The sequence below is a fragment of the Punica granatum genome, chromosome 4 (genome assembly GCF_007655135.1).
Source record: "Punica granatum isolate Tunisia-2019 chromosome 4, ASM765513v2, whole genome shotgun sequence".
Classification (NCBI taxonomy): domain Eukaryota; kingdom Viridiplantae; phylum Streptophyta; class Magnoliopsida; order Myrtales; family Lythraceae; genus Punica; species Punica granatum.
The window spans coordinates 36,214,893-36,236,784 of NC_045130.1; the positions used below are offsets into that span (position 1 = coordinate 36,214,893).

Consider the following 21,892-nt stretch of genomic DNA (forward strand, 5'->3'; position numbering starts at 1 on the left):
CATAAATTTTTACGTCCTAAGGATGAAGACCTGAGATCCATTGAGAATTGAAATTATAGGCCCAACATCATTGTGCAAATATCGGACCCTCATGAAAAGCGATCATAACAATCGACTTTTCGCGGTGACATAACTCATGGCAGTACTCGCGGTACTTAGTAAGGGAACATGCACCAATGAATCCGATTGCGGTAACATGTAATGTAAATATGCCTTTCATGCCACTCAATGATATTGATCGAGATAAAAAAGAGAGTTATTATGTCTCCTCCTTTCCCTTCTTACCCCATCCCGGAAAAGAAGAGAAGCATGGGCTAATTTAAAAGCAGTGGAGGCATGATCTTCTTCCATCTTCCCCATCCCAATGAGAATTGCAATCTCAAGAACAGATGAAAGGTGACACAAAGGGAAAGAAGCACTAAACACCGGCCCTTTAAAAAGCAGTCTCATTTTCGTTCGCACGATGCACGGAAGGGACGAAAAGGCAGTCGAGTTATAAATAAATTTATATATTATAGTCAAATTTTTTTTATGAAAATACTTATATTCGTCCCCCTAAATCGAAGTATTATTATTTTATGCCCCTCAAAGAATTTGCTCCCCTCTTAATCAAAATCCTGGATCCGTCCCTGGTTCCACTACATCCCTCGGACTTCTAAGGTGCCATCAAGCTATCGTATCCCGCGTACACCATTTTCGCTAAGACTATCATATGAAAGGATATTTCCATAATCCACCCACAACTATTTTCATTAGATCCTCTTCCCACGCTTTCCGTGCTCTCCCACTTCGTAACCCCCACCTTAGTCCTTCCCCACCTTGTGGATCTTTCTCTCGGATTATTCAACGAGTAATAATATATAAGCCCTAATTAGAAGTTGACACAGAATAAAATTAATTAACTTTTTTCTGTAAGTTATTCCTTTCGTTTATTTGTATATCTGAAGATAAATATTTCCTTAGCAAAATCCAAACCCTATAATAGGTTTGTGAGTTGCATTTCGTGGGTGGTCTATGATGTGTTTGCAAAAGAATAGGGTATCGCACAATTATATGGGAGCGAATAATAGAATGACCCATATCCAATAATTTTATTTATAGTTTACTACTTGAGGAGGAAATAGTAATTTACTTGAGATCAAATAATTTCCTGGAAATTACTTATAATTCAACTTAATATTTTTTTTAATGTATCATATCTTCACTTTCAAAATAATTAAGTGCAGCACCGTGCATTGCGAAGGTGTGTAAAAAACTAATAAAATTTCTTTTATCTAAAGTTTATACAGGAATTTTTTCATTTTTTCATAGTGATTTTTTCAAGATTGATTTAATATTTATTCGGAATTGAAAAAACTACTTATTGCTTCAAGAAAGTGTTTAATATTTATTTGGAAATCAAGAAATTTATTTTATTTTCAAATATAATAATTAATTATAATTATTACGACCAAACAGTTAAAGAGTCACTCAATTTGACAAACAATAGTAGAGGGTTTCTGGGGAAAAAAAAGTGTGACGGTTTTTCATTGTGCTCTCTGATTTGTAACTGATAATTTATTGTATTGTAGACAACTTATTTTGTAAGTCTATTGCTGCCTTTGGAGGATCTCGTATTGTGAATTGCATAAATTGGAGAAATTCTAAGACACAATTAATAAAAAAGTGATGTCAAGGTGGAGTTAAGTAAAATTTAGTTTTATAAAAAAAAATGTTTATTTACACAATTGGAAATTCAAGAAATTTACTCTCAAATAATTCACTTAAAATATAAATAATTTTACTTGACATTCAAGTACTCTATTATAAATTAAAAATAAATTATTTTGCATATGTGTAGTATTATTATTACTTTAGAAAAATTATGATACAATTCTTTAGATCTTTAAACGATCATTTATTTATTTATAGTTATACCCTAAGCTTTTTCAGAAATTAGGATTCATTTGTAATTCACGTTGAATGAAGAATGACCGCCAGTTAGCATGTTATTTGGTTTTCTCCTAGATAACCCCAGTGGCACAATCGTAACCTCTACACCGCAATGACCGATTAACTTACTCTCGATGGAGTATCTACCGAACAAACTAATGCGGTCGCAAATAATATATATACACACCAAAATGCCCCTGAAAATTACACCGTCCAAATTGGTTGATCCGACATTGGACTTTCGATCCAACGATAATTTATCAAAATGTAAAACCAACAATTTTTATTTTTTTAGTTTTAAATTTTTAGAAGAAAATGAAGCACTCCAACGAGACGAGTGGATTATCAAGGGTCTCGCCGTCGTTCCCCTTCTTCAAAACGTCGCCGTTTGCCTCCTCCTCCGCCACCTTCCTCTGCACCCCGCCTTCTTCCTCCAAATCTTTCGGGTCCCCTGCGCTGGCCCTGGCCCTGGCCGGGTCCACCGACCTGGCGCCGCCACCGCTTCCCACACTCCTCGCCGGGCTCCTTCCAATCATGCCGTCCCTCCTGGTGGCAGGCGACCTCGACCGCCGGTAGGAACCGCCGCCCATGTCACGCCCGTTCCCGACACTCCCCCCATAATGTCGTGCCGCCGTCCGCGCCGTCCTTGTTGCCGCCCCTTGGGTTCTTGTCGGGGATGGCCCTGTTCTCCAAAAATGGCGGTTCATATTTATTATTAAAAAAAAAAACCTTTTCTTCCTCTGAAATATAACAGATACTCACGGCGACTCTGAGCAGGCCCTGATCTTGGCGCCGGTGATTTAATCATCCCCCGCTTGCCGTCTCCGGCAACGTACAGGCGCTTCCGCGGAGCCTTCAACGGCGAAGACCTGCTGACCCTTGGTTTGACTCTGGCGAATTCCCTGCAATCCCTGCTTGTGCTTGTGACCTCGTCCTCTCTCTTCTCCATGACGATGGTGCTCGTGGTGGCCGTCGAGAGGCTCTCGCTGACGCTGCACATCTCCGAGTACTCCGAAGCATCTTCCGGAGCAGAAGCAACCCTTCCTCCTCCTTCTTCTTTGTCTTCTTCGGGCTTCCCATTAACTGCGGAGATGATCTTGGCTTCTTCAGGCTCGGGGACAGTAGCCTTCGGGTCTCCGCCGGGAGGCTGGGGCTTCGGTGGGAACGGCGTTTCAGAGAGGACCTCTTTCACGGTCTCTTCTTCCAGCGAAATGCGGGGGATTACCGGCGAGCGGTGGCTGCTAAGGGCTTTACCGGCGGAGCTGAAACAGCAACCCATTTCTCGCCGGGTCAATATCAGCCGTGGAAGAGGGCAAGAGGTTGAATGCAAGCAACGTTCATGGAATGGAGGATGAAGGGAGTAATAGAGTCGTGAGAGTGCATAAATAAGAAAAGAGTCGGTGCTTAAAATAGCATGACGGAAAACCTTGGGTGCGATGGTTGTTGGTAAACTGTGTTGTCACCTATCGGTGAGGCGATTTTGGGTTCGAAACTTATTGAAAACACTTTCGTGACCGGACAAATCGAAAATTGAAAGGGAATAATTTAATCAATAAATCGAGTGTTGAATGTGTCTTAAATTTTAACATCGGAATCCAAAAAACCAAGACGAGCAATGGAAAGGAGCAGACAGCGGACACTCAACTTTGCAATATTCAAATAATAAGATTTAAGGAGGCTTACAACGGGCAGTCGGCTATGGTAGCACGTGCAATAGAATGTTGCAGAACACGCAATCAGAATCTGATTTGGCCAATTTCTTTTAATTTCATAGCTAAGTTGATTCTTTTCATGTTGGCAATGTCAGTCAATTTCGTTTGTCCTATTTTTCTAGATTTATAACTCTCTCTTTTTTTCCCGGAATATAATATTTAGAAAATTTCCGATTTAGGTTATTACCGATAGAGATAATTCTCCTATGGGGTTCTTATATAGAGAGTTGAAAAGTTTTGACGTACGGGCAAGGGGAGAGCACCTAGGATAGAGTTTTTCGTGTAAGTTTGAGAGATCCTTTGCAGGATTGGGGTTTACTCTTTTTTTTGGTTTAGAATTTTTTGCCTTGAGCATAGTCCTTATCGTTAATACTCTTCATTATTATTTAAAGAAGTTACTGCCGAATCTCTTTTCCTACCCCTTTCCTCACCATGGTCAAGAAATTTTAGTGCCTTTTTCTCCTCCGCTTTTTATTATTATTATTATCGAGTCGATTTCCCAACATTAAATTTCAGCGTAACTTATGGTCCAAAAGTAAAAAAAAAATAAAAGCATGTTCTACTTTTTATTATCTTTCTAAAATTTTACTTTTTTCATTGAAATGGTTGCTGTCGGGAAAAGTGAGAGGGATGGCTGCCGTAAAATTAAAAGATTTTGAGCGGGAAGTGGACCACATTTGAATCCATGCATGTCGGAAAACTACCACATTTGATTCAGGGATGGAATTTCGGTGAAGTTCATGTTCAGGTGTGGAATTTACCAAGCTGTATGTTCGACACGAGATATTCGAGTTAATCCGGATTATTATCAACATTTTCTTTTCGCACTTGTTGTGAGCCTGCTCATATAACTTTGCTCCGTCAATTTGAAGTTTTGACAGCATGGTTGTTTTTTCAAATTGTTGGACAGAAATTGAATTCCGGAAACGTTGCACATACGGCCGGAGCGAAATTTGAATTTCTGGCATGCCCTAACAAAACTCATAAAAGACGGGGAATACTGTTAGCAGAACCAGAGGATGGACCTTTGCATTTGCATGGACCACTGACCCACTATCGTTGAGCCTCACAAGTTGTTGATAGCATGCAAAGCTTACGTACGTAGCAAAACCGTTAGGTGGCTGACTGGCTTTTTCCGATCAATAGACACAAGTGTTTAGATTGAACGAGCTCGAAATTCTACATTACTCAGCGCTATATTTGATAATAGGTCATAGCCGCGTACGTAGATTTTAAGGAGCCTTTAAGCAAAGAATAGAAATCGACTTAACCCCACGGTTGCCTGCAGATAATAGAATGACTATGATCTATTATCAAGAATTGTTTTCTGCCCCCGCCATCATAATTCAAATCTTCCAGTACCCATTCAAAATTATTAGCTCGTGGCACCAAACTCGAAATTACGACTATAAAAGATCCCGATCCAATGGTAAGCCTTTACTCCAGAAATTGCAGTTGTTCATCGGCATGGATCAGCATTGAATGCAGAAGAGAATTACGTACCAAACGGCTAAAAATGTTCCATTAAAAAAAAAAAGGCTCGAAATGGATCATTTGCCTGATATGGGCCATTTTCCTATTATTCTATGGATCTGCGGCTTCGAATACACTGGGCCCTAAAAAATAGCTCATGTGAGAGGATATATAGGGGTCCATTATTTGAGTCCTAAATCTGGAATTGCAAGAATTTGATTCGATAAACTCTCCGTAAATTTTGTAGAATCCTTAAAGCTCCATTTGGATTCAAAATCTCATTTTAAAATTTTATTTTAACTTAATTCTACCAACGACAAAATAAAATTATACCCACAACAAAACAAAATAACTCATACAAAGTCAAAGGGTGGACCCCATACATAACCATTTATATAACTCTTTTTTAAAATCAAAACATAATTTTTAAATGTTACTTACAAACCAAACGCAGTATTAATTTCTACACCTGGTAGTTTGGGCGACAACTCTTTGTTAATGGCTAATACGTGTGAATCGAAATCATCGTCGAGCCCATGCGGGTTCAAGTTATTACCTGATTCTATCGACTTATCCTGTATTTATATTTATGGATCAGAGTAACACTTCACGGAGACTATTACCGGGAAAAGGCAATATTTGCCTCCGTGAAATTTTGACACAATATTTGTCGCGGTAAAAGTAAAAAAAGGCAGATGATGCATTCAAAATTTCAAAAGAAGCCATCATTATTTATTTGGCTTTGGCATATATGACACAGAAAAGAAGCTGAATGAATATATACGATATACATGCATGCTTGCATATAGAAGTCCATATATATATATATATATATATATATTTTTAAACCATGTAGTGGCTCCCGAAACTTCCAATGGGGTTACTTTCACGTCTCCCTTTAGCCGCCTTCTTCTTCTGTTGGATCTTATTGTGCCCACCAACTGGCAAAAACACAATCCCTAGTTTATATAAGTGTCTGCGTGCTATATATGTGTGCGCGCGTGTATATATACGTACCTTCTATAAGAAGGTGATTGTGGGGGTGGGTTGGGTGCAGCTTCTATAAGAAGGTGAGGAAAAAGAGGTTGGCAAATACGGAAGTGATTGATGATTGTTGAAAAATAAAATAAAATAAATAAAGAAAGGAACGAGAAACGTCACATTTTAATTAATGTGAATTAATTTAAATGATTTAACTCTTATTCTCAAAATATCGTGATCGAATTTTGTAAATAAAAAATTTTACGTTTAGAATTTTTTTCTTCTTAATAAGCCTATTCGAACTGAATTGAACTCTAAGGGGCCGTTTGGATTCAGAGTTAAATTTATTTTGATTTTGATTTTGATTTTGATTTTGATTTTGATTGTGGAAAAAGACAAATGAGATGTAGTTATAAATTTGACTTGGAAAACGTGTATTTTTATTGTGTAGTGTGTTGAGTTAAAATTAAAATTAAAGTTAAAATCAAATTTCGAAAAAACAAACGGCCTAAACTTTCCAATACTAATTTGCACGCCAAACAAATGTCAGATCCCACTTTTACCTGAGGAAACGGCTAAGTAATGAGATATCTCTGCGTCTTTTTCCTTTATGGACAAGACATATTCAATTATTTTATGTGGTGGCAACGTCTAAAACTCTATAATATTTTATCAAAATAACGTGGTTATCTGCTGAAGCCGTATATATTTCTTGTTACTTTCATATATGGATATAGCATGTTCGAATATCTTCTCTATTTTGTGGAATAGCTGCTCTATATATATCGGTGAAAGCTATCGAGGAAGTTACGCATAGCGATTGTTGCGATTCGTTAATATATAAAATATTTTTTATAATATGAAACATATATGGATAACTTCGTAGTGAGGGTGAAATCGGTGCCTAAATGAAAATTAACTTTACCGAATAGATTTTGTTATGATTATTACTATATAAAAATATAATAATAATCAATTAATAAAAGAAAGACCGATAGGGTAATTCCAATATTCTTTGTAAAGTTGAGGAAGAAAGTACACTTTAATTTAACGAACTTTCAATTAGAATCAAGAGTTTCCGTCATATTCAATCCCGACTAAGACTTCCATATGCCTCGATCTCTCTCGGTCTTCTATTCCCTCTATCACGTCATTATGGCCCTCTGGTGAGAGAGAAAAAAGAAATCCCTCGTGGAATTTAGGACCTGTACACGTGGCGATGTGTGATTGGATAATTTCTGAATTTCTTTGCTACTAACCGGCGGGCTGTACTTCATTTTATTTAATAAAATTATGAAAAATATTATTTTTACAATTTCAGAATAACGAATATTAAAAATTATTCTCTCCTTAATAAATGTGATTGTCGCGACTCGAATTTTTTTTTACGATAATTGAAATTAACTAGAGGAGCAATTTATTGGAATGTCTTTTCTCGATTCATAAAATTACGAAAAATATTATTCTTATAATTCCAGAATAACGAATATTAAAAATTATTCTCTCTCCTTAATTAATAAATGTAATTGTCGCGACTCGATTTTTTTTTTTTTTTACGATAATTGAAATTAGCTGGAGGAGCAGTTTATTGGAATGTCTTTTATCAATTTAGTTATTCATATCTTTAATTAATTTGTTTATTTTGGGTTGGAGAAGGACTGGACTGAGCTTGTCTGAGCCGTATAAAAACATGCAATTCTGCGAATGGCAGTGCAGTGACTGACAGCCGGTCCCACAGGTGGAGCATTCCAGCAAGGAACCTCCTCCTTAATTATCCACACGAGCGGGCCCACTGCATTTTCCAATCAATGTTCTTCCCCATGATAATAATCATCATCATCATCATGAATATATATTATTTTTCGAAAATTCATCAAGGAGTTTATACTGCGTTTGAATTGTTAGTGTGATTTTAGAATCATGATTTTGATTTTGATTTTGATTTTAATTTTGATTGTGAAAAAAGACAAATGAGATAGTATTATAAATTTGACTTGGAAAACGTGTATTTTTTATTGTGTAGTGTGTTGAGTTAAAATCAAAATCTTGATTTTAAAATCACTTTAACAATTCAAACGGGACCTTATGATCTGATCTCCTTAATTATGATGGAACAGCTCTTTCCATGAGCCTATAATTTAAGATGGAGAACTATAACATTACAATTGGATCGTCACAATGTGCTTATAATGTGTTCTTTTTTTACTGGATTGAATGGTGGATAACGGTGAACATATTATACGAACATATAATGTGTTCAAACTTTCATGTTCAACTGCGAACATATCATACGAACTGAACAACCAGCGCAATCACCGGTCTTATCAGCGTAGCACCATTAAGGACTTAGTATTTATAGAAATCGAAAATGAGCCCAAGTCCAAGCCAAAGAGTTCACCTTAGCATATGTTCTCGCGTGATTCGAATTAGAGACTTGAGGGTCTCTAAATTACACAGGAATGAACTTGGAACCTGACATTGTTCGAAAAATGGGGGTGCCCAATATCGTCTTGAAGGGATGGGGCGTCTAATCTACTCGACGAAGACACCTTTTCGAACTGCGTGCTTGGATAACCTGCAAGAATGGGAATATCGAGAGAAAATCCTGATTTCCTTCTCCAATGTTTAAATGAGTATAGATTTGTAAGAATGAATGAATGAATATCAAAAAAGCAGCGTATCTCGAATATTTAAAAGCGTTTACTGACCATTGGAGGTTACCTGGGAAGGGAATGGGTTCGAATTCGAACTCGAATGAACACTTTGTACCTAATCCTGCTATTAGGCCATGGATCCCTATATATCAGTTTTGGACCATATCTTTCATGGGCTTCATTTAGTGACCCTTATTTTCAGACTTATCAGAACTACTACGCCATCATCCATGATGTTTAGCTTTTAATGTATTCATGGAAGTCTTTTTCTTACTAAAATTATTGCATGTATCTTCTTTATGAAAGTGTAGTTCGATAACCTAAATCTAATAATGATCATGAGCTTTTATTTCATGTTGGGAGTATCATGATTCAGATCATCGCTTGTATCGTGAAATTTGGTCTCCAAACTTGCCTTGTTGATCCCCCCTAGAGAGCCGCCGACTACTTTTCTAATAATGGAAAGAAAACGTCAATCACTTAATTAATTAGAAAGACGTCGTATGATGGAAACGCTGCAGAATTGAACCTCAACGAAGGCATGGAATCCTAGTATATTATAAAAATGGGTATAACCGCGTATAAGAATCGTTTAAGATATACAAAAAAAATAATTATATATATATATATATTAAAGGGCCCACCCAATATTTACCTTGTCCGATGTGAAATGGTGAAGTATTATCCAGAGTACACTCTACAGAAAATAGTGAAACTGCATTCGAGCCATATTAGTTGAACTCGTCGTCTGTTCCACGCTCTAATTACGTGCGTAGAATATTCGGCGTATTCCCTCTCTAGAGGCCTCAACATATTCTCGAAACCGCACCTTTGCCTGGGTAACATGCCGATTGACGATCTTGATTGGACGCCGAAGTAATTCGATTATGACATCGGCTGATAAGCTTACATGTGGTGACTCCCGACCAATCCTCCTGGTCTAATCCAAATAATATATGTTTGTGCCATCGTACTCCGCAAGACAAAGACGGCCTTCTGAAAAAAAGAAAAATATCATAGAAGAAGAGGCACCGATCATTGACGCATGTTTTAGGTGTTATCCCTATCCATATGCTTTTGCTGAGAGCGACATTACTACCTTAATACCAGCTAAAACTCAAACACTTTAAATTGTTGCTTGTCTGTTCTTCGGCTTGATTTGCCCAAAATACCCTTCTTTATTACTCGTATATATACGTACAGCCGGATCTTCTTTATCATATTGCACCAAATGGACTTTTTCTTTAAAAATGGATAAAAAGAAACAAAATATACTTTTTCCTTGCGCTATTCTTTTCCTAACAAAAGATTGGATGATCAGTACAAGACCATTTTTATAGGTTAAATTTGTAATATGAAGTAGTAAAGATACAAACTTTCCTCTACCAGAGTAAAAGATAAGATATAACAAGAGACGTGAAAAAAGCTATTGTTGTAATGAAAGAGTCGAGGTATGAATGGATTTTTCACTGAACAAGTCCATTTATCGCACGAAGATGAACAACCAATAGGAGGCATATAGACACTGTAAGTTCTTGGATAAATATATGTGGGGGTGATTTTAATAAAGATGACTCACGATCAGTTCTAAATAAATAATAAAGCAATAAAGACAAAAATAATCTTATAAGTTTAGCCTTTTTAATTTTGATCCTATAAATTTTAAAAGTGTCGAACCAGTCTTATACGTTTGATCTGTTAGACGTTTTTGGTGTGTTACCTAACCGGTCAAATGGAATTACTTATGTGGACTTCACGGCATTAAATTTATCAACGTGACAATGTATTATTAACTAAAAAAATACAAAAAAAAAAAGGCAAACCTTAGCTAGTGACTTGGGTGTTGTCAGGGGTTTGGGGGAGGCCATTTTGGTGACCTCGCAGATGGGGAGGGGATGACGGAAGGGTGCCCCCACCCCAATATGGGCTCACCCTCCCTCCTTCTGTTTTCAACAAAGGGAGGGAAGGGGAGATCGAATCGGGGGGAGGGGGGCTTCGCTGCCCCGACTAGGTCGTTGAAGGCCGAGGAGTCTCCGGCGACCTCTCGGATGGGGGAGGAATCACTAAAAGGGGGGCCCTACCCCCGGCAACGTCTCAGTCACAGGCTCAAATAATACATTATCACGTGGATAAATTTAACATCGTGAAATCCATGTCAGCAATTTTATTTGACCAACTATGGAACGGACCAAAAATGTCTAAAATATCAAACGTATATGGTTAATTTAATACTTCTGAAATTTATAGGATTAAAATTGACTGGAAGTCAAATTTATAAGATCATTTTTGTCTTCATCCCAAATAATAAATAATCAACGTGAATTGATTCATGTAATTCGATATAGGTTTGCTTTTAAAGTCTCGAATTTGAGTTTTGTAGATAAAAAAAATTCACAATTAAGATAATTTAATTCCTTAATAGATTGACTTAATTTGAATTGAATTTGAATTTTCGAATATCAAAATATACACCAAAGTCTTAGGCGCTTTTCCGTAATTCAGGTGGCGCTGATAACGTCAGTAGATTCCTTGAGGAAAGAAGGACGTGTGAAGGAGAAGAGTGTAGCGGGGCATGGGGGATCGGAAGAAAAAGATTGGCTTTTTCTAAGACAAAAATTTCCTCTGTATTTCTTTTTTTTAAAGAATTGGCTTTGTCCGTTAAGGAAAAAAAACAGAGAGATTTTTTTACAAAAAGAAAAAAAGGAAAAGAAAAATATACAGATTCACTTTATTAAAAGTGGCTTTTCCTGGCCTCGAAAGTTTTTGAATAATTCCTCCAATCACTAGACAAATAAATCCACATTAACGTTACCCATTTTTCCGTCGGCTCCAAAACTGATTTTTGTCTAAGGTCTCGGTAAATTGCATGATTAATGTATGGACTTCAGTTGCACTATAGAGATTAAGAACTCATTGGAATATAGTTTGTGGTAAGACAAACCGACACCCGAACAAGAACAGATAATAATTTAAGAAAATATCCGTACTCTTTTGAAAGAAAAGGTAATTGCATAATTTTTTTCAACGAACTATGACAATATACTGAGTAGTTTGTATAGTACAATGCCATTCGTTGCGCAACTTCATCAAGTACTTCCTCTCATCACACGACAAAGTATGACCACTTCAACGCATAATTTTCTTGAGGAATATGTCAATGAGGAGTCAATTAATTGTGTGCGCTAATTATCTTAGTTTTCACTGGACATCATTAAATTCTTTATGCCTAAATGTAAACGGTGTGATTGTTTTTTTATATTTTGATTTAAAATTTTGGGTTCTGAAATTAAATAGACGGTGTATTAACGTGAATTGATTCAAACTGATCGGTATTTATTTATCTTAAATAAGATCTTAAATTCTGAAGAAGATTCACATTAAAAGAACTTTATTTTTTAATGAGCCAATCTGATTCCAATTAGATTTGGTCGAGATCTATTGAATTTTCGAATATCATCTCAGGGTGTACATCGAAAATTAAAATAGATAGTGAGAACTGATGCGTGAGAGGGTCGAGGTGTTATTGGGCGAGTTAGGTTAGGTGAATGAACTGAAGTCGGGATGACGAGGTTGAGGTCTCGGTCCGTCCGGCCGTCGCCAGGCCTGCGACCTCGCACGTGATGCCCATAGAAATGAAATACCGCCGACAGAACTGTCCCACCATTGCTTACAGCTAAAATCTTTTCTCCCCCACCCCCACCCTAAAAATTCGAGAATTATTATGAACCAACTCTCCCCTCCGGCGATAATTTCTTTCCCCACGCGCCGCCGCGGCCACCCATAATTCAGTAAATCTTCCCTCATAAATGTTAGTCCCATCTCTCTCTCTTTTTTACACATGTTTTTTTTGTGAAAATACCTAAATAAGTACTTACATTACATGAACAAATGAGAAAATGCCAAGTAAGGTACACTTGAGTTTCTAGGACTCGCATAGCAAACGTTCATCAAAGTCTCGCACGATTAAAATAAAATTCTAAGCCTTGAATTTGTAATCAGGGACGAACCGGAATTTAGACCGAGGGGCTGGAGTCGTTGACAACAACTAGGAAGGTGAATTATCTAAATCAGGATACGAGTGTCAGTAATTTATTGAAAACTAATAAAAACACTTATAGATATTCTTATAATATAAAATTGTAAGAGGCAACGATACCTTTCATCTTTCCTTCTTTCGGATTATTATTGCTGTTGACAATCCATTGCGTTAGGACAGTTAGCATTGTCGTGGGGATGTTTGTACATTCGACAGTCATTGCTTCCGTAGGTAATTGATCCCGCGATATTTTACAAATAGGCAAAACGAATCAAAGATGGGTTAAGCCTAAACAAAAGAAGAAATTGATAGAGATGAATTGGCTGGCGATTTATACGTTAATCCTACCTATTGGCATTTAATGACTAGCAATGGCCACCCCGAGCACCATTTATTTAAGTATATTGTAGGAGCCACCTAACAACGCTATTAAATTGCCTAACTTCTTTTCTTTAATGCATCTGTGCTTTGTCCTCATATTTCTAACCAACCATGTACAGCATACTAAATAATAAATTAATTATCATATTATATAATGATAGAAAGGACACGAACATGAAAATACCGTTGAAGGACGGTGGCTCGCAACACAACCCACATTAAGGCGAATAATTGCACTCGACTCGAACTCTTCGGTTCGGAGTAAATAATAAGATATGATTAAACGCTTTTCATCGGCAAATCTCATGGCCTGCCCATCGCTTTAGATTCCTTCCACGTCAGCACCAAAATCTGAGGAAGTCTCGGAATAATTTTTATTAAAAAATCAATAATCATTTCTTCTCCGCTTTCATTTTCCACTCCCGCCACGTTACCGTTGAGTGAACTCCTCCCTAAAAATTTAAGAATAATTGCACAAAAGTCCCTATAGTTATTGTAAATTTTTAAACTTTGCAAACCGAGTACTCCCAAATTAATATATATTTGTTTTTCGTGGCTTCTAGTTGTTGAAAAATAAGATATTTTGAAGAGTCGAGATAGGTCAGGTCGTCTTTGTCCACTCTAACTCTCGTCGAGATTATTGTCAAAGTCCATTGTTTTAAGGAGAGCTTTTCCATGAATCAGAGCGATTGATTATTAGCTGCACCACCAACGTTTTGTTACACATACAGTGACCATCTACGGCTCGAATTTGCAATTTTTGTGTTTTCTTTTTTAATTTAGTCATATGGTCATGTATGTTGAGAGATCGAAAAAAGTGGTAAAAATTGACGCCGGGAGGAACAACACCATCCATTTGGCAGTGGTTTACAGCCATAGCTATCTTATTTTGTAACAACTAAAATTTTGAGTTGGTTCTTTTTAGTAATTTATGCGGAAAGTTGAGGGCATTTTACGCAATTACATAAGCAAAAGCAATTTCAACACGGCTCCGGGTAAATGGGAAATCACCGCCGGCGCGTGACCTTCGCGCGCTGAGGGTGTGCGGCTGGGCCCGGTCGCATTCCTCGACGATTCCATGACTTGGCTATCCTGTGCATGTGACTTGTACACACCACCATCCCTCTGCACCTTCCCTTTTTATATATAAGCTCCGAAGCTCCGCCTAGAGAGAGAAACGAAGACGAAGACGACGACGACGAAGAAAGAAAGAACTCTCACTCTCTCTCCCTACAGCTTTCTCTCTCTAGACCTTCCTTCTGCTCACTCAGCTGCTTCGCCTTTTCGCTCTATGATTCTTCAAGGTTAGGGTTTATCTCTCTAATTCTCTTCTCCCATTTGTTTAATCCCATCGGGAAGCCATGGCTGCTGCATTCTCTCTCTCCACCATCTCCTCCATTTGTATTCTAAATTCAGTGAATCTTAACTCTTAAGCTTCGCCTTTTCCTTATCTTCTGAGCTAAAAGTAAAGGCCCTCCTGGCTCCTTTTCCCGTACTTTACCGCGCTCTCTCTCTCTCTCTCTCTCTCTCTCACTGTCAATCGCATCTGCTGTCCTCACCTGACATTTGCTTGATTCCACGGCGTCATGGTCCTAAGCAATCTCCGGGGTCGCTCTTGAGCTTCTGGTTGGTAGACGGGCGAGTAGTTGGAGATTAGGAGCTGTCTTTAGTCTTTACCTTTCTTGGGTGTTTCTTGTCGGAAGCAGCTGAATTTTTGGAGCTTGATTAATCGAGGTCGCTTGCTGTAGATCTCAACTTGATTTCGTGTTTGGCCGTGATTACGCAGATTGTGCTGTGAAGGTTGAGTTATTAGCGTGGACTAGTACAGGGAAGGTATGCGGACAGAGCTGATTTTGAGACCAATGGGGGGAAGAAGAAGATCTGCTTTCGCTGCAGAGGACGTGAATGTGAAGATTTGCTCGCGGTTCTTTCTGTTCTTTGTGTTGATCTGGACGGCCCGGGTGTCGCATGGTGCGACGAACCCCGCTGACGGTAAGGATTAATTTTTAGCTTCATCGGTGAAGGAGTAACTGAATTTGCCTACATTGACTTCGATTTTGGCGTCTACTCCATCGTTTGATTACTTGAGTTGAACTAGTTAGTTTTGTTCTAGCCAGTTGTGTTTGAAGAGAGATTTCCATTAGTCTTAACCCGTTTGTCGGATGTGCGTTTGTTACTGAACTTTCGGATGCGAAAGACTGCTAGTATAAAATCTTCTGTTCGATTCGATGCTCTACCTACCACTGGAACCTATACTTGGGGATTCTAGTTGTCATCTTATGCCTCAAAGCTTACAACTTTTATTTTTGTTTTTTGGTGCAGTTGCTGCAATTAATAACTTGTATGCTGCTCTGGGCTCCCCTGTTCTTCCTGGATGGGTGGCCAGTGCAGGAGACCCATGTGGAGAATCATGGCAAGGCGTTCAATGTAATAATTCAGATATAAAGTCAATGTATGATGTCATTCTCTTGTCTCTGTGTATTTCCTTGTTGTCAAGACTCAGCTGAGCTATTACGTTTGCCCCGATGTAATCCAATCCTAAGTCTGCACTCTGTTGTGTGACAGAATTCTCAATGGAGCGAATTTGGGAGGGGAATTAGGAGATAACTTATCCATGTTTGCTTCGATCAAATCAATGTGAGTTTCCGTCTCTCTTTTCTCACTCTGTCTGAGCATATGAACAGAAACATGCGCCAAACATGTGCTTTCACATGGCCTGCTTTTCATGTCATGGGCAAACTTAGCTCATCTCTCCTCCTCTCCTTCAATTTGTTGGCGGCATTGTCCATTTTGGGAAAAGAATGGCCATATACGATGATGCCTCTTTGTCCATACTCCATAGCATTCAATTTGGCGGGGCTTTTTTTCTCATGGATCAATTAGATTGTGTTGTAATAGTCGTATCAGATGCTGCATTAAATTTGAGTTTGTGGATACTCTTTTGCTAAGCTAACATGCTACATAGAAGGCACCCAAGTATGATCATTATCTACCATTGATTACTCATTTGCTTTAACAGCATGGTGACTTGCTAAATACGCAGCCAATGGAAGCAGAACTGAGGACCTCTTTAGAGGTTTTATCATTTTGCTTCATGATAGGCATTGGTTTGACGTGCTCTTCTTGTTTCTCTATCTCTTGGATTGTGTTATTGACTTTTTAGCCAATTTCTCATGGCAGAGATCTAAGCAACAACCAGATAGGTGGGAGCATTCCAACAAATTTGCCCGTATCCATGCAAACCTTGTATGTTATGCCCTCACTATAATCTAATATATCCACAGATATCTTACTGATGCGCTCTTTCTTATGGCTAAACATGATTATCTTTACTTTGGCAGTTTTCTTTCTGCTAATCGGTTCACGGGAAGTATTCCAAGTTCATTATCTTCGCTGACTCAACTGACAGACATGTAATCCTTCTTCCTTTCCATTTTGTCAATTTCTCCATTATCTGCTAGAAGTTGCAACCAGATTGTATATAACTGCTCCTTTACCTCATCTTTCTATGCCTTCAGGTCTTTGAATAACAATCTTCTTATCGGAGAAATACCAGATGCTTTCGATGGCCTTGTTGGTCTGATCAATCTGTGGGTGTTTTAAATCTACCCATTCTTTTGTTTTTCTCTTAGGCAGTTAATGTTCTGATTGATCAAATTATTTTTCTGCAGTGATTTATCGAATAATAATCTGAGTGGCCATCTGCCTCCATCTCTGGAAAATTTATCATCTCTGACCACCCTGTTAGTATACCTATTATCACATTTTATTGGATAGCTTGTTCATCAAGTTCTATTTGTTCATCCAACTTCTAAATTTGCAGCCACTTACAGAGCAATCAGCTGTCAGGGACGCTGGATGTTTTACAGGATCTACCTTTGAGAGATTTGTAAATTCCTTGAACTCAGTTTTCAGATTAGATTTTCTTTTCGTTGGTACAAAGAGTTATAACCATGGAAAATCTATTTGACTTATTAATGTATGGTTTTACTCGCTGATCAGGAATATAGAGAATAACCTATTTAATGGGCCTATACCTGATAAAATGCTGAGCATCCCGACTTTTAGGTGAGGTTTGCAATGTTAATTCTAATGGTGTTTGATTATTGATGTATTTGCTACACCACACTTCTCTTAACACTGATGTGCTTCCTTGCTTTGCAGAAAAGATGGAAACCCTTTCAATTCCAGCATCAGCAGTGCTGCCCCGTCTTCACCTACATCTCCATCACCTCCATCACCTCCTTTCTTTGTACCAGGGACTCCATCCAATAAAACAGCACCTTCAAAAGAGGCTGGCAGCCCGACTGCATCAACTGCACCGGGTTCTGGAGGAAAAAAGAAAGTATCAACCAAAAGGGTTGTCTGGATATCAATTGCTTGTGTACTGTCATTCATTATCGTGGCTTTAGCATGTGTACTCTGCCTTCCTACATTATTGAGAAAACGAGATGAGGTCTATCGAATTTCCAAGAGGCAAGATATAGGTGCATATAATGGCAAAAGAGCCGATGGCGTGGACAATGGATCTGCACTCATGCCACCTAGCCAAATGGAAAAAGGCAAGTAACTTCTGCAAAATCTTCATTTTCTGTTTTCATCTTTGAGTGGTATCATCATCGTTAATTCTTGAGTTCTCCAACTGAACCTTGCTCTTGGAATGTTGAAATAAATTCCAGGAGAAGTTCCCAGAGAGGCTGTTGTGAAATTGACTGAGGATCGACTACCAGAGGCCAGGACTGTGGGAGCTGTTCCAAAGACATCAAATTCGCGTGATGGAAATACACGAAAAGTTGGTGCAATACCCAGGAGGGAAGATTCTGAAATAGATATGCTTAATGTATATATGATGCCACCACCTCCACCACCTCCACCCCCACCCCCACCACCGCCTCCTCCTAAGGTTGATGTGGATCCCATTATTGTTGAGGGGAAAAAACCTAGGAAGCCTTCATCAAAGCCTCCTCCTCCCGTTTCTGCCAAGTCTTTCACCATTGCATCCCTTCAGCAATTCACAAACAGCTTTTCTCAAGAAAATCTTATTGGAAGTGGGATGCTTGGCAGTGTTTACAGGGCAGAGCTTCCTGATGGCAAGGTAAGATGAGTAACATGAGATTGTGCAGTAGTCGGATGTATTGGCTTGTGCCTATACAAAATTGAGTGAGTTCTGACGTGTGTTTGTATGCTTTGCAGTTACTTGCGGTGAAGAAACTAGACAAAAGAGCATCCAGTCAGCAGAAAGATGTAGAGTTTTTGGAATTCGTTAACAGCGTTGACGGTATACGACACGCTAATGTTGTTGAACTCATGGGTTATTGTGCTGAGCATGGTCAGAGGCTTCTGATATATGAGTATTGCAGCAATGGCACACTGCAGGATGCTCTGCACCCAGATGATGATCTTAAAAAGAAACTCTCATGGAATACCCGCATCAAGATGGCACTAGGTGCTGCAAGAGCCTTAGAGTAAGTCTTCTTAATGAGAAATATGTTCTAGCACTCTGGATGATGCATTTTTCTTTTTGGGTGTTTTGTCTTGGAGAGGCTGTACTTGTATTTGTCTAATTACGAAGAAGAATGTTCGATCCTGAAATCGATTTTGTTTGAAAAAATGCTTACTGAAATTTGAAGCTTTTCTAGAGAACTTCAAAAACTTTTATATGCAGTAATGTTTCCACCTTAAAATTATGATTTACCCAAAATCCGAGTTGATTAAGATTCTGTTTGCATATATCATATGTTAATGGACATATATTGCTGTTCAGTGTTCTGATATGTGATTGTTCTATGATGAAAGGTATTTGCATGAGGTTTGTGAGCCGCCAATTATACACAGGAACTTCAAGTCTGCTAATGTTCTCCTTGATGATGATTATGCTGTTCGCGTGTCTGATTGTGGGTTGGCAGCATTAATTTCTTCTGGCTCCGTGAGCCAGGTAAGTGTTTCTCAATTTCAACAATAATCTGATTTATTGTCCACTATGTCCATGTGTGTCATGCCAAAAGATATTTATAATGATGGATTATCGTTGTAATTATCCACAAAGAATTTTGTGAAATATTTCCCCACAACATATAAAAGTAGAAGTTCGATGCTTGTGTACATGCAATCAGTGCCTTTAGCTAGTTATCTTGCTGGATTTATATTATTGAGTTGAATCTAATTCCTTTTATAACTTCAGTTGTCAGGGCAGCTGCTATCAGCATATGGTTATGGCGCTCCGGAGTTTGAATCTGGAACTTATACGATCCAAAGTGATGTTTATAGCTTTGGGGTTGTCATGTTAGAACTTTTGACTGGACGGAAATCCTATGACAGGTCAAATGGCATTTAACCAAGAGAGGGCTGCAAAAATTTGATCCTATCTTTTGGATTTCCCTAATATTACTTTCTCGTGTATCTTTCAATAGGGAACGGAGTAGAGGCGAGCAGTTTCTGGTGAGATGGGCAATCCCTCAGCTTCATGACATTGACGCGTTGTCAAAAATGGTTGATCCTTCTATTGAGGGGGAGTACACTGCCAAATCCTTGTCACGGTTTGCCGACATCATTTCTCGCTGTGTCCAGGTAAAAATTCCTATATTAATCCATCGAGATGTCGGGTCTGTTCAGTTAATGAACCAAGTCGTAGTTTTAAGAAAATCAAGCTTTTAGAGCAGTTGACCGCCGTCTCTTCAACATTTTCAGTCATTATGATAGTTCGAGGCGTTTCCCCTCTTGTTCTTAATTCACACGTTCCATGTTTGGTGCTTTGCAGTTGGAGCCGGAGTTCAGGCCACCGATGTCTGAGGTAGTGCAAGACCTCTTAGACATGATAAGGAGGGAGCCTTCTCCCTGAAGAAGATCAAGGAAGTGAACAACTTTCGACCTTGTGAATGCCGATAAGCTCCGAACGAGCATGGGAATTCTTTTTTGGGAAGGCCCCACTAACAGCCAAATGTTAATATCATTGCCAAACTCCTTAATCATTTGGGGTTGAGGGGCTGACCCGATCAGCAGCAGTAATATTGGAAGTGAAGCAGGATAAGATTTTCCCGAGCCTTCTCACTTGTTTCCGCTCGATTTTGACGTCAGCTAAAGGAAAAATGGAAGGCGAAACCGGTCAGATGTGCTAACCCAATTGTTTCATGATTGTTGTTTTGTCGTTAATTTTGGTAGTTGAAGATCGTAATTCTTTGTGGAGTGGAGTCCCTACAAGTATGTACACACATAGATGTATTGTATGTATGTGGTGATTCGAGACTGTCCATATTCAGTCCTTTCTGTGCTGCTTTCTTTGTTGTTGATCGTTGTCGTTAGATCCGTAACATGGATTTTTTCTCATGCAAATCTATCGTCGAGAGAAGTTTCCGATTGTGACGGGACCTGTTGACGATGGAAAACAATTAATCTGGTGATGATCTATGAGCGTGACGTTCCAAAAATGCATAATCAATGAGTAATGATTTATAATAGCTCGTTGATATCGATAGCCGGAGAATCTTTGTCCGGTTTGAACTGTAAGGGCTTATATTTCTGGCCCCTAACATTTTGGTCCCCAAAAGATGTCATCGTTGTGGGTTCGAGCACCTACTGCTGTATTCTGATGAAGCACGCTTTGTGAATGATGTTAAAGCGAGATTGTCAATCGTTCCTGCAGATTGTCCACTCTTAAGTGTTTTTAGTTGCAGATTGTCCATTTTAAATGTTTAGAAAAACACGAAATAAGCTCAAATATTATAACTAATATGTGAAATCAGAATGAATAAAAGAGAATGTTTGAATTCTGACATTCATATGTATTCCATATCGCAATTCATAAAACCATCTCGCAGCCTAAGGGTGGATTTCGGTTACGTAATTCGATGGGGGATCCAAGGACGGACCTAGGATTTTAATTGGGGGGTGAACTCTTTGAGAGGGCATAGAATAATAATATTTTCGTTTTATGGGCGGAAATAAAGATTTTCATAAAAAAAAGGATCATAATATATAGATTTCCTTATAACGTCAAAATTATAGGAGAATGACTGTTCCCTCGATCCATCCCTGATGAGATTTGACGTGTATCAAATTTTAATATCAGTTCGACAACTAATGTTGGCCTATATGACCCAGGAGCACAGGTCTCTTCCAATACGCATCTTTCTAAAAGGTAAATATGTGCCGATTGTGAAGGTTGAGTATTAATAAAGAAATCGACACTTTGTCCAAAATATGTGCGATTGCACTCAAAACTAACGTAGTTCACTTCATAAACTACCTCATCTGTTGGTGCTTCTACCGAGATTCGAGTTTCGACCTCAAGACCTATATCATCTCACATTTAAAAAAGAAAAAAAAAAGATAGGGTCGTAGCGAGCGGTGAACTTATAATAAAGATGAGAAGCAGCATACTCCCCTAAAAGAGATACATTTTCCAAAGATAAAGCCGCACCATTTGTGCCTTCGACGAACAATACCTCTCTAGATGGGCTACGCCTGAGGACGTGAAATAACTGAAGTTGTTGGGGTGTTTGAGATTAAGAGCAAAATTAGGGGCCAAATTGATAATTATCAGACAAGAAGAAACCAACGCGAATCAACGCTTCTCTCTATATTCTCGTGGGAAACCCGCGTATGCTTTATTTATTTATATATATATATATATATATATTTTTTTTTTTAATTTAAACTTCTTTTTTTAAAATTTTTTATTTTTATTTTTTTTGAATTTCTGAATTGATTTTTCAGAGAAAATGAAA

The 21,892-nt window shown here is 38.3% G+C and overlaps 2 protein-coding genes across 4 annotated transcripts; one reads left to right on the forward strand and one right to left on the reverse strand.

The window, feature by feature from the left end:
- Positions 1-2,088: 2,088 nt before the first annotated feature.
- On the reverse strand, positions 2,089-3,473 carry LOC116202741. The gene is made up of 2 exons (XM_031534347.1): positions 2,695-3,473; positions 2,089-2,614 (listed from the first exon to the last, which is right to left on the reverse strand). Exons 1-2 carry the CDS (start codon positions 3,209-3,211, stop codon positions 2,238-2,240), a joined length of 894 nt encoding a protein of 297 aa, XP_031390207.1. The 5' UTR covers positions 3,212-3,473; the 3' UTR covers positions 2,089-2,237.
- Positions 3,474-14,316: 10,843 nt separating this feature from the next.
- On the forward strand, positions 14,317-20,498 carry LOC116204484 (protein STRUBBELIG-RECEPTOR FAMILY 3). 3 transcript variants are annotated; one of them, XM_031536597.1, is made up of 17 exons: positions 14,317-14,473; positions 14,956-15,161; positions 15,492-15,621; positions 15,735-15,806; positions 16,350-16,415; positions 16,511-16,582; positions 16,688-16,759; positions 16,841-16,912; positions 16,993-17,058; positions 17,172-17,237; positions 17,334-17,731; positions 17,849-18,264; positions 18,363-18,634; positions 18,966-19,104; positions 19,351-19,487; positions 19,580-19,736; positions 19,927-20,498. In XM_031536597.1, the coding sequence occupies exons 2-17, from the start codon at positions 15,005-15,007 to the stop codon at positions 20,005-20,007; spliced, it is 2,373 nt and encodes a 790-aa protein (XP_031392457.1). In that variant the 5' UTR covers positions 14,317-14,473; positions 14,956-15,004; the 3' UTR covers positions 20,008-20,498. The 3 variants fall into 3 exon arrangements, with proteins under 3 accessions (XP_031392457.1, XP_031392459.1, XP_031392458.1); XM_031536599.1 differs by having other exon boundaries at positions 15,492-15,596; XM_031536598.1 differs by lacking the exon at positions 14,317-14,473 and adding an exon at positions 14,594-14,795.
- Positions 20,499-21,892: the final 1,394 nt, after the last annotated feature.

Excerpts from the sequence above, each read along its gene's own strand:
- LOC116204484 (XM_031536597.1), top strand. The coding sequence starts at position 15,005 with ATGCGGACAGAGCTGATTTTGAGACCAATGGGGGGAAGAAGAAGATCT. Across the intron at positions 16,913-16,992 it reads TTATCATCTCTGACCACCCT|CCACTTACAGAGCAATCAGC; the intron begins GTTAGTATACCT and ends CTAAATTTGCAG. Across the intron at positions 17,059-17,171 it reads GATCTACCTTTGAGAGATTT|GAATATAGAGAATAACCTAT; the intron begins GTAAATTCCTTG and ends CTCGCTGATCAG.
- LOC116202741 (XM_031534347.1), bottom strand. The coding sequence starts at position 3,211 with ATGGGTTGCTGTTTCAGCTCCGCCGGTAAAGCCCTTAGCAGCCACCGC. Across the intron at positions 2,615-2,694 it reads AGGGCCTGCTCAGAGTCGCC|GGCCATCCCCGACAAGAACC; the intron begins GTGAGTATCTGT and ends TTTGGAGAACAG.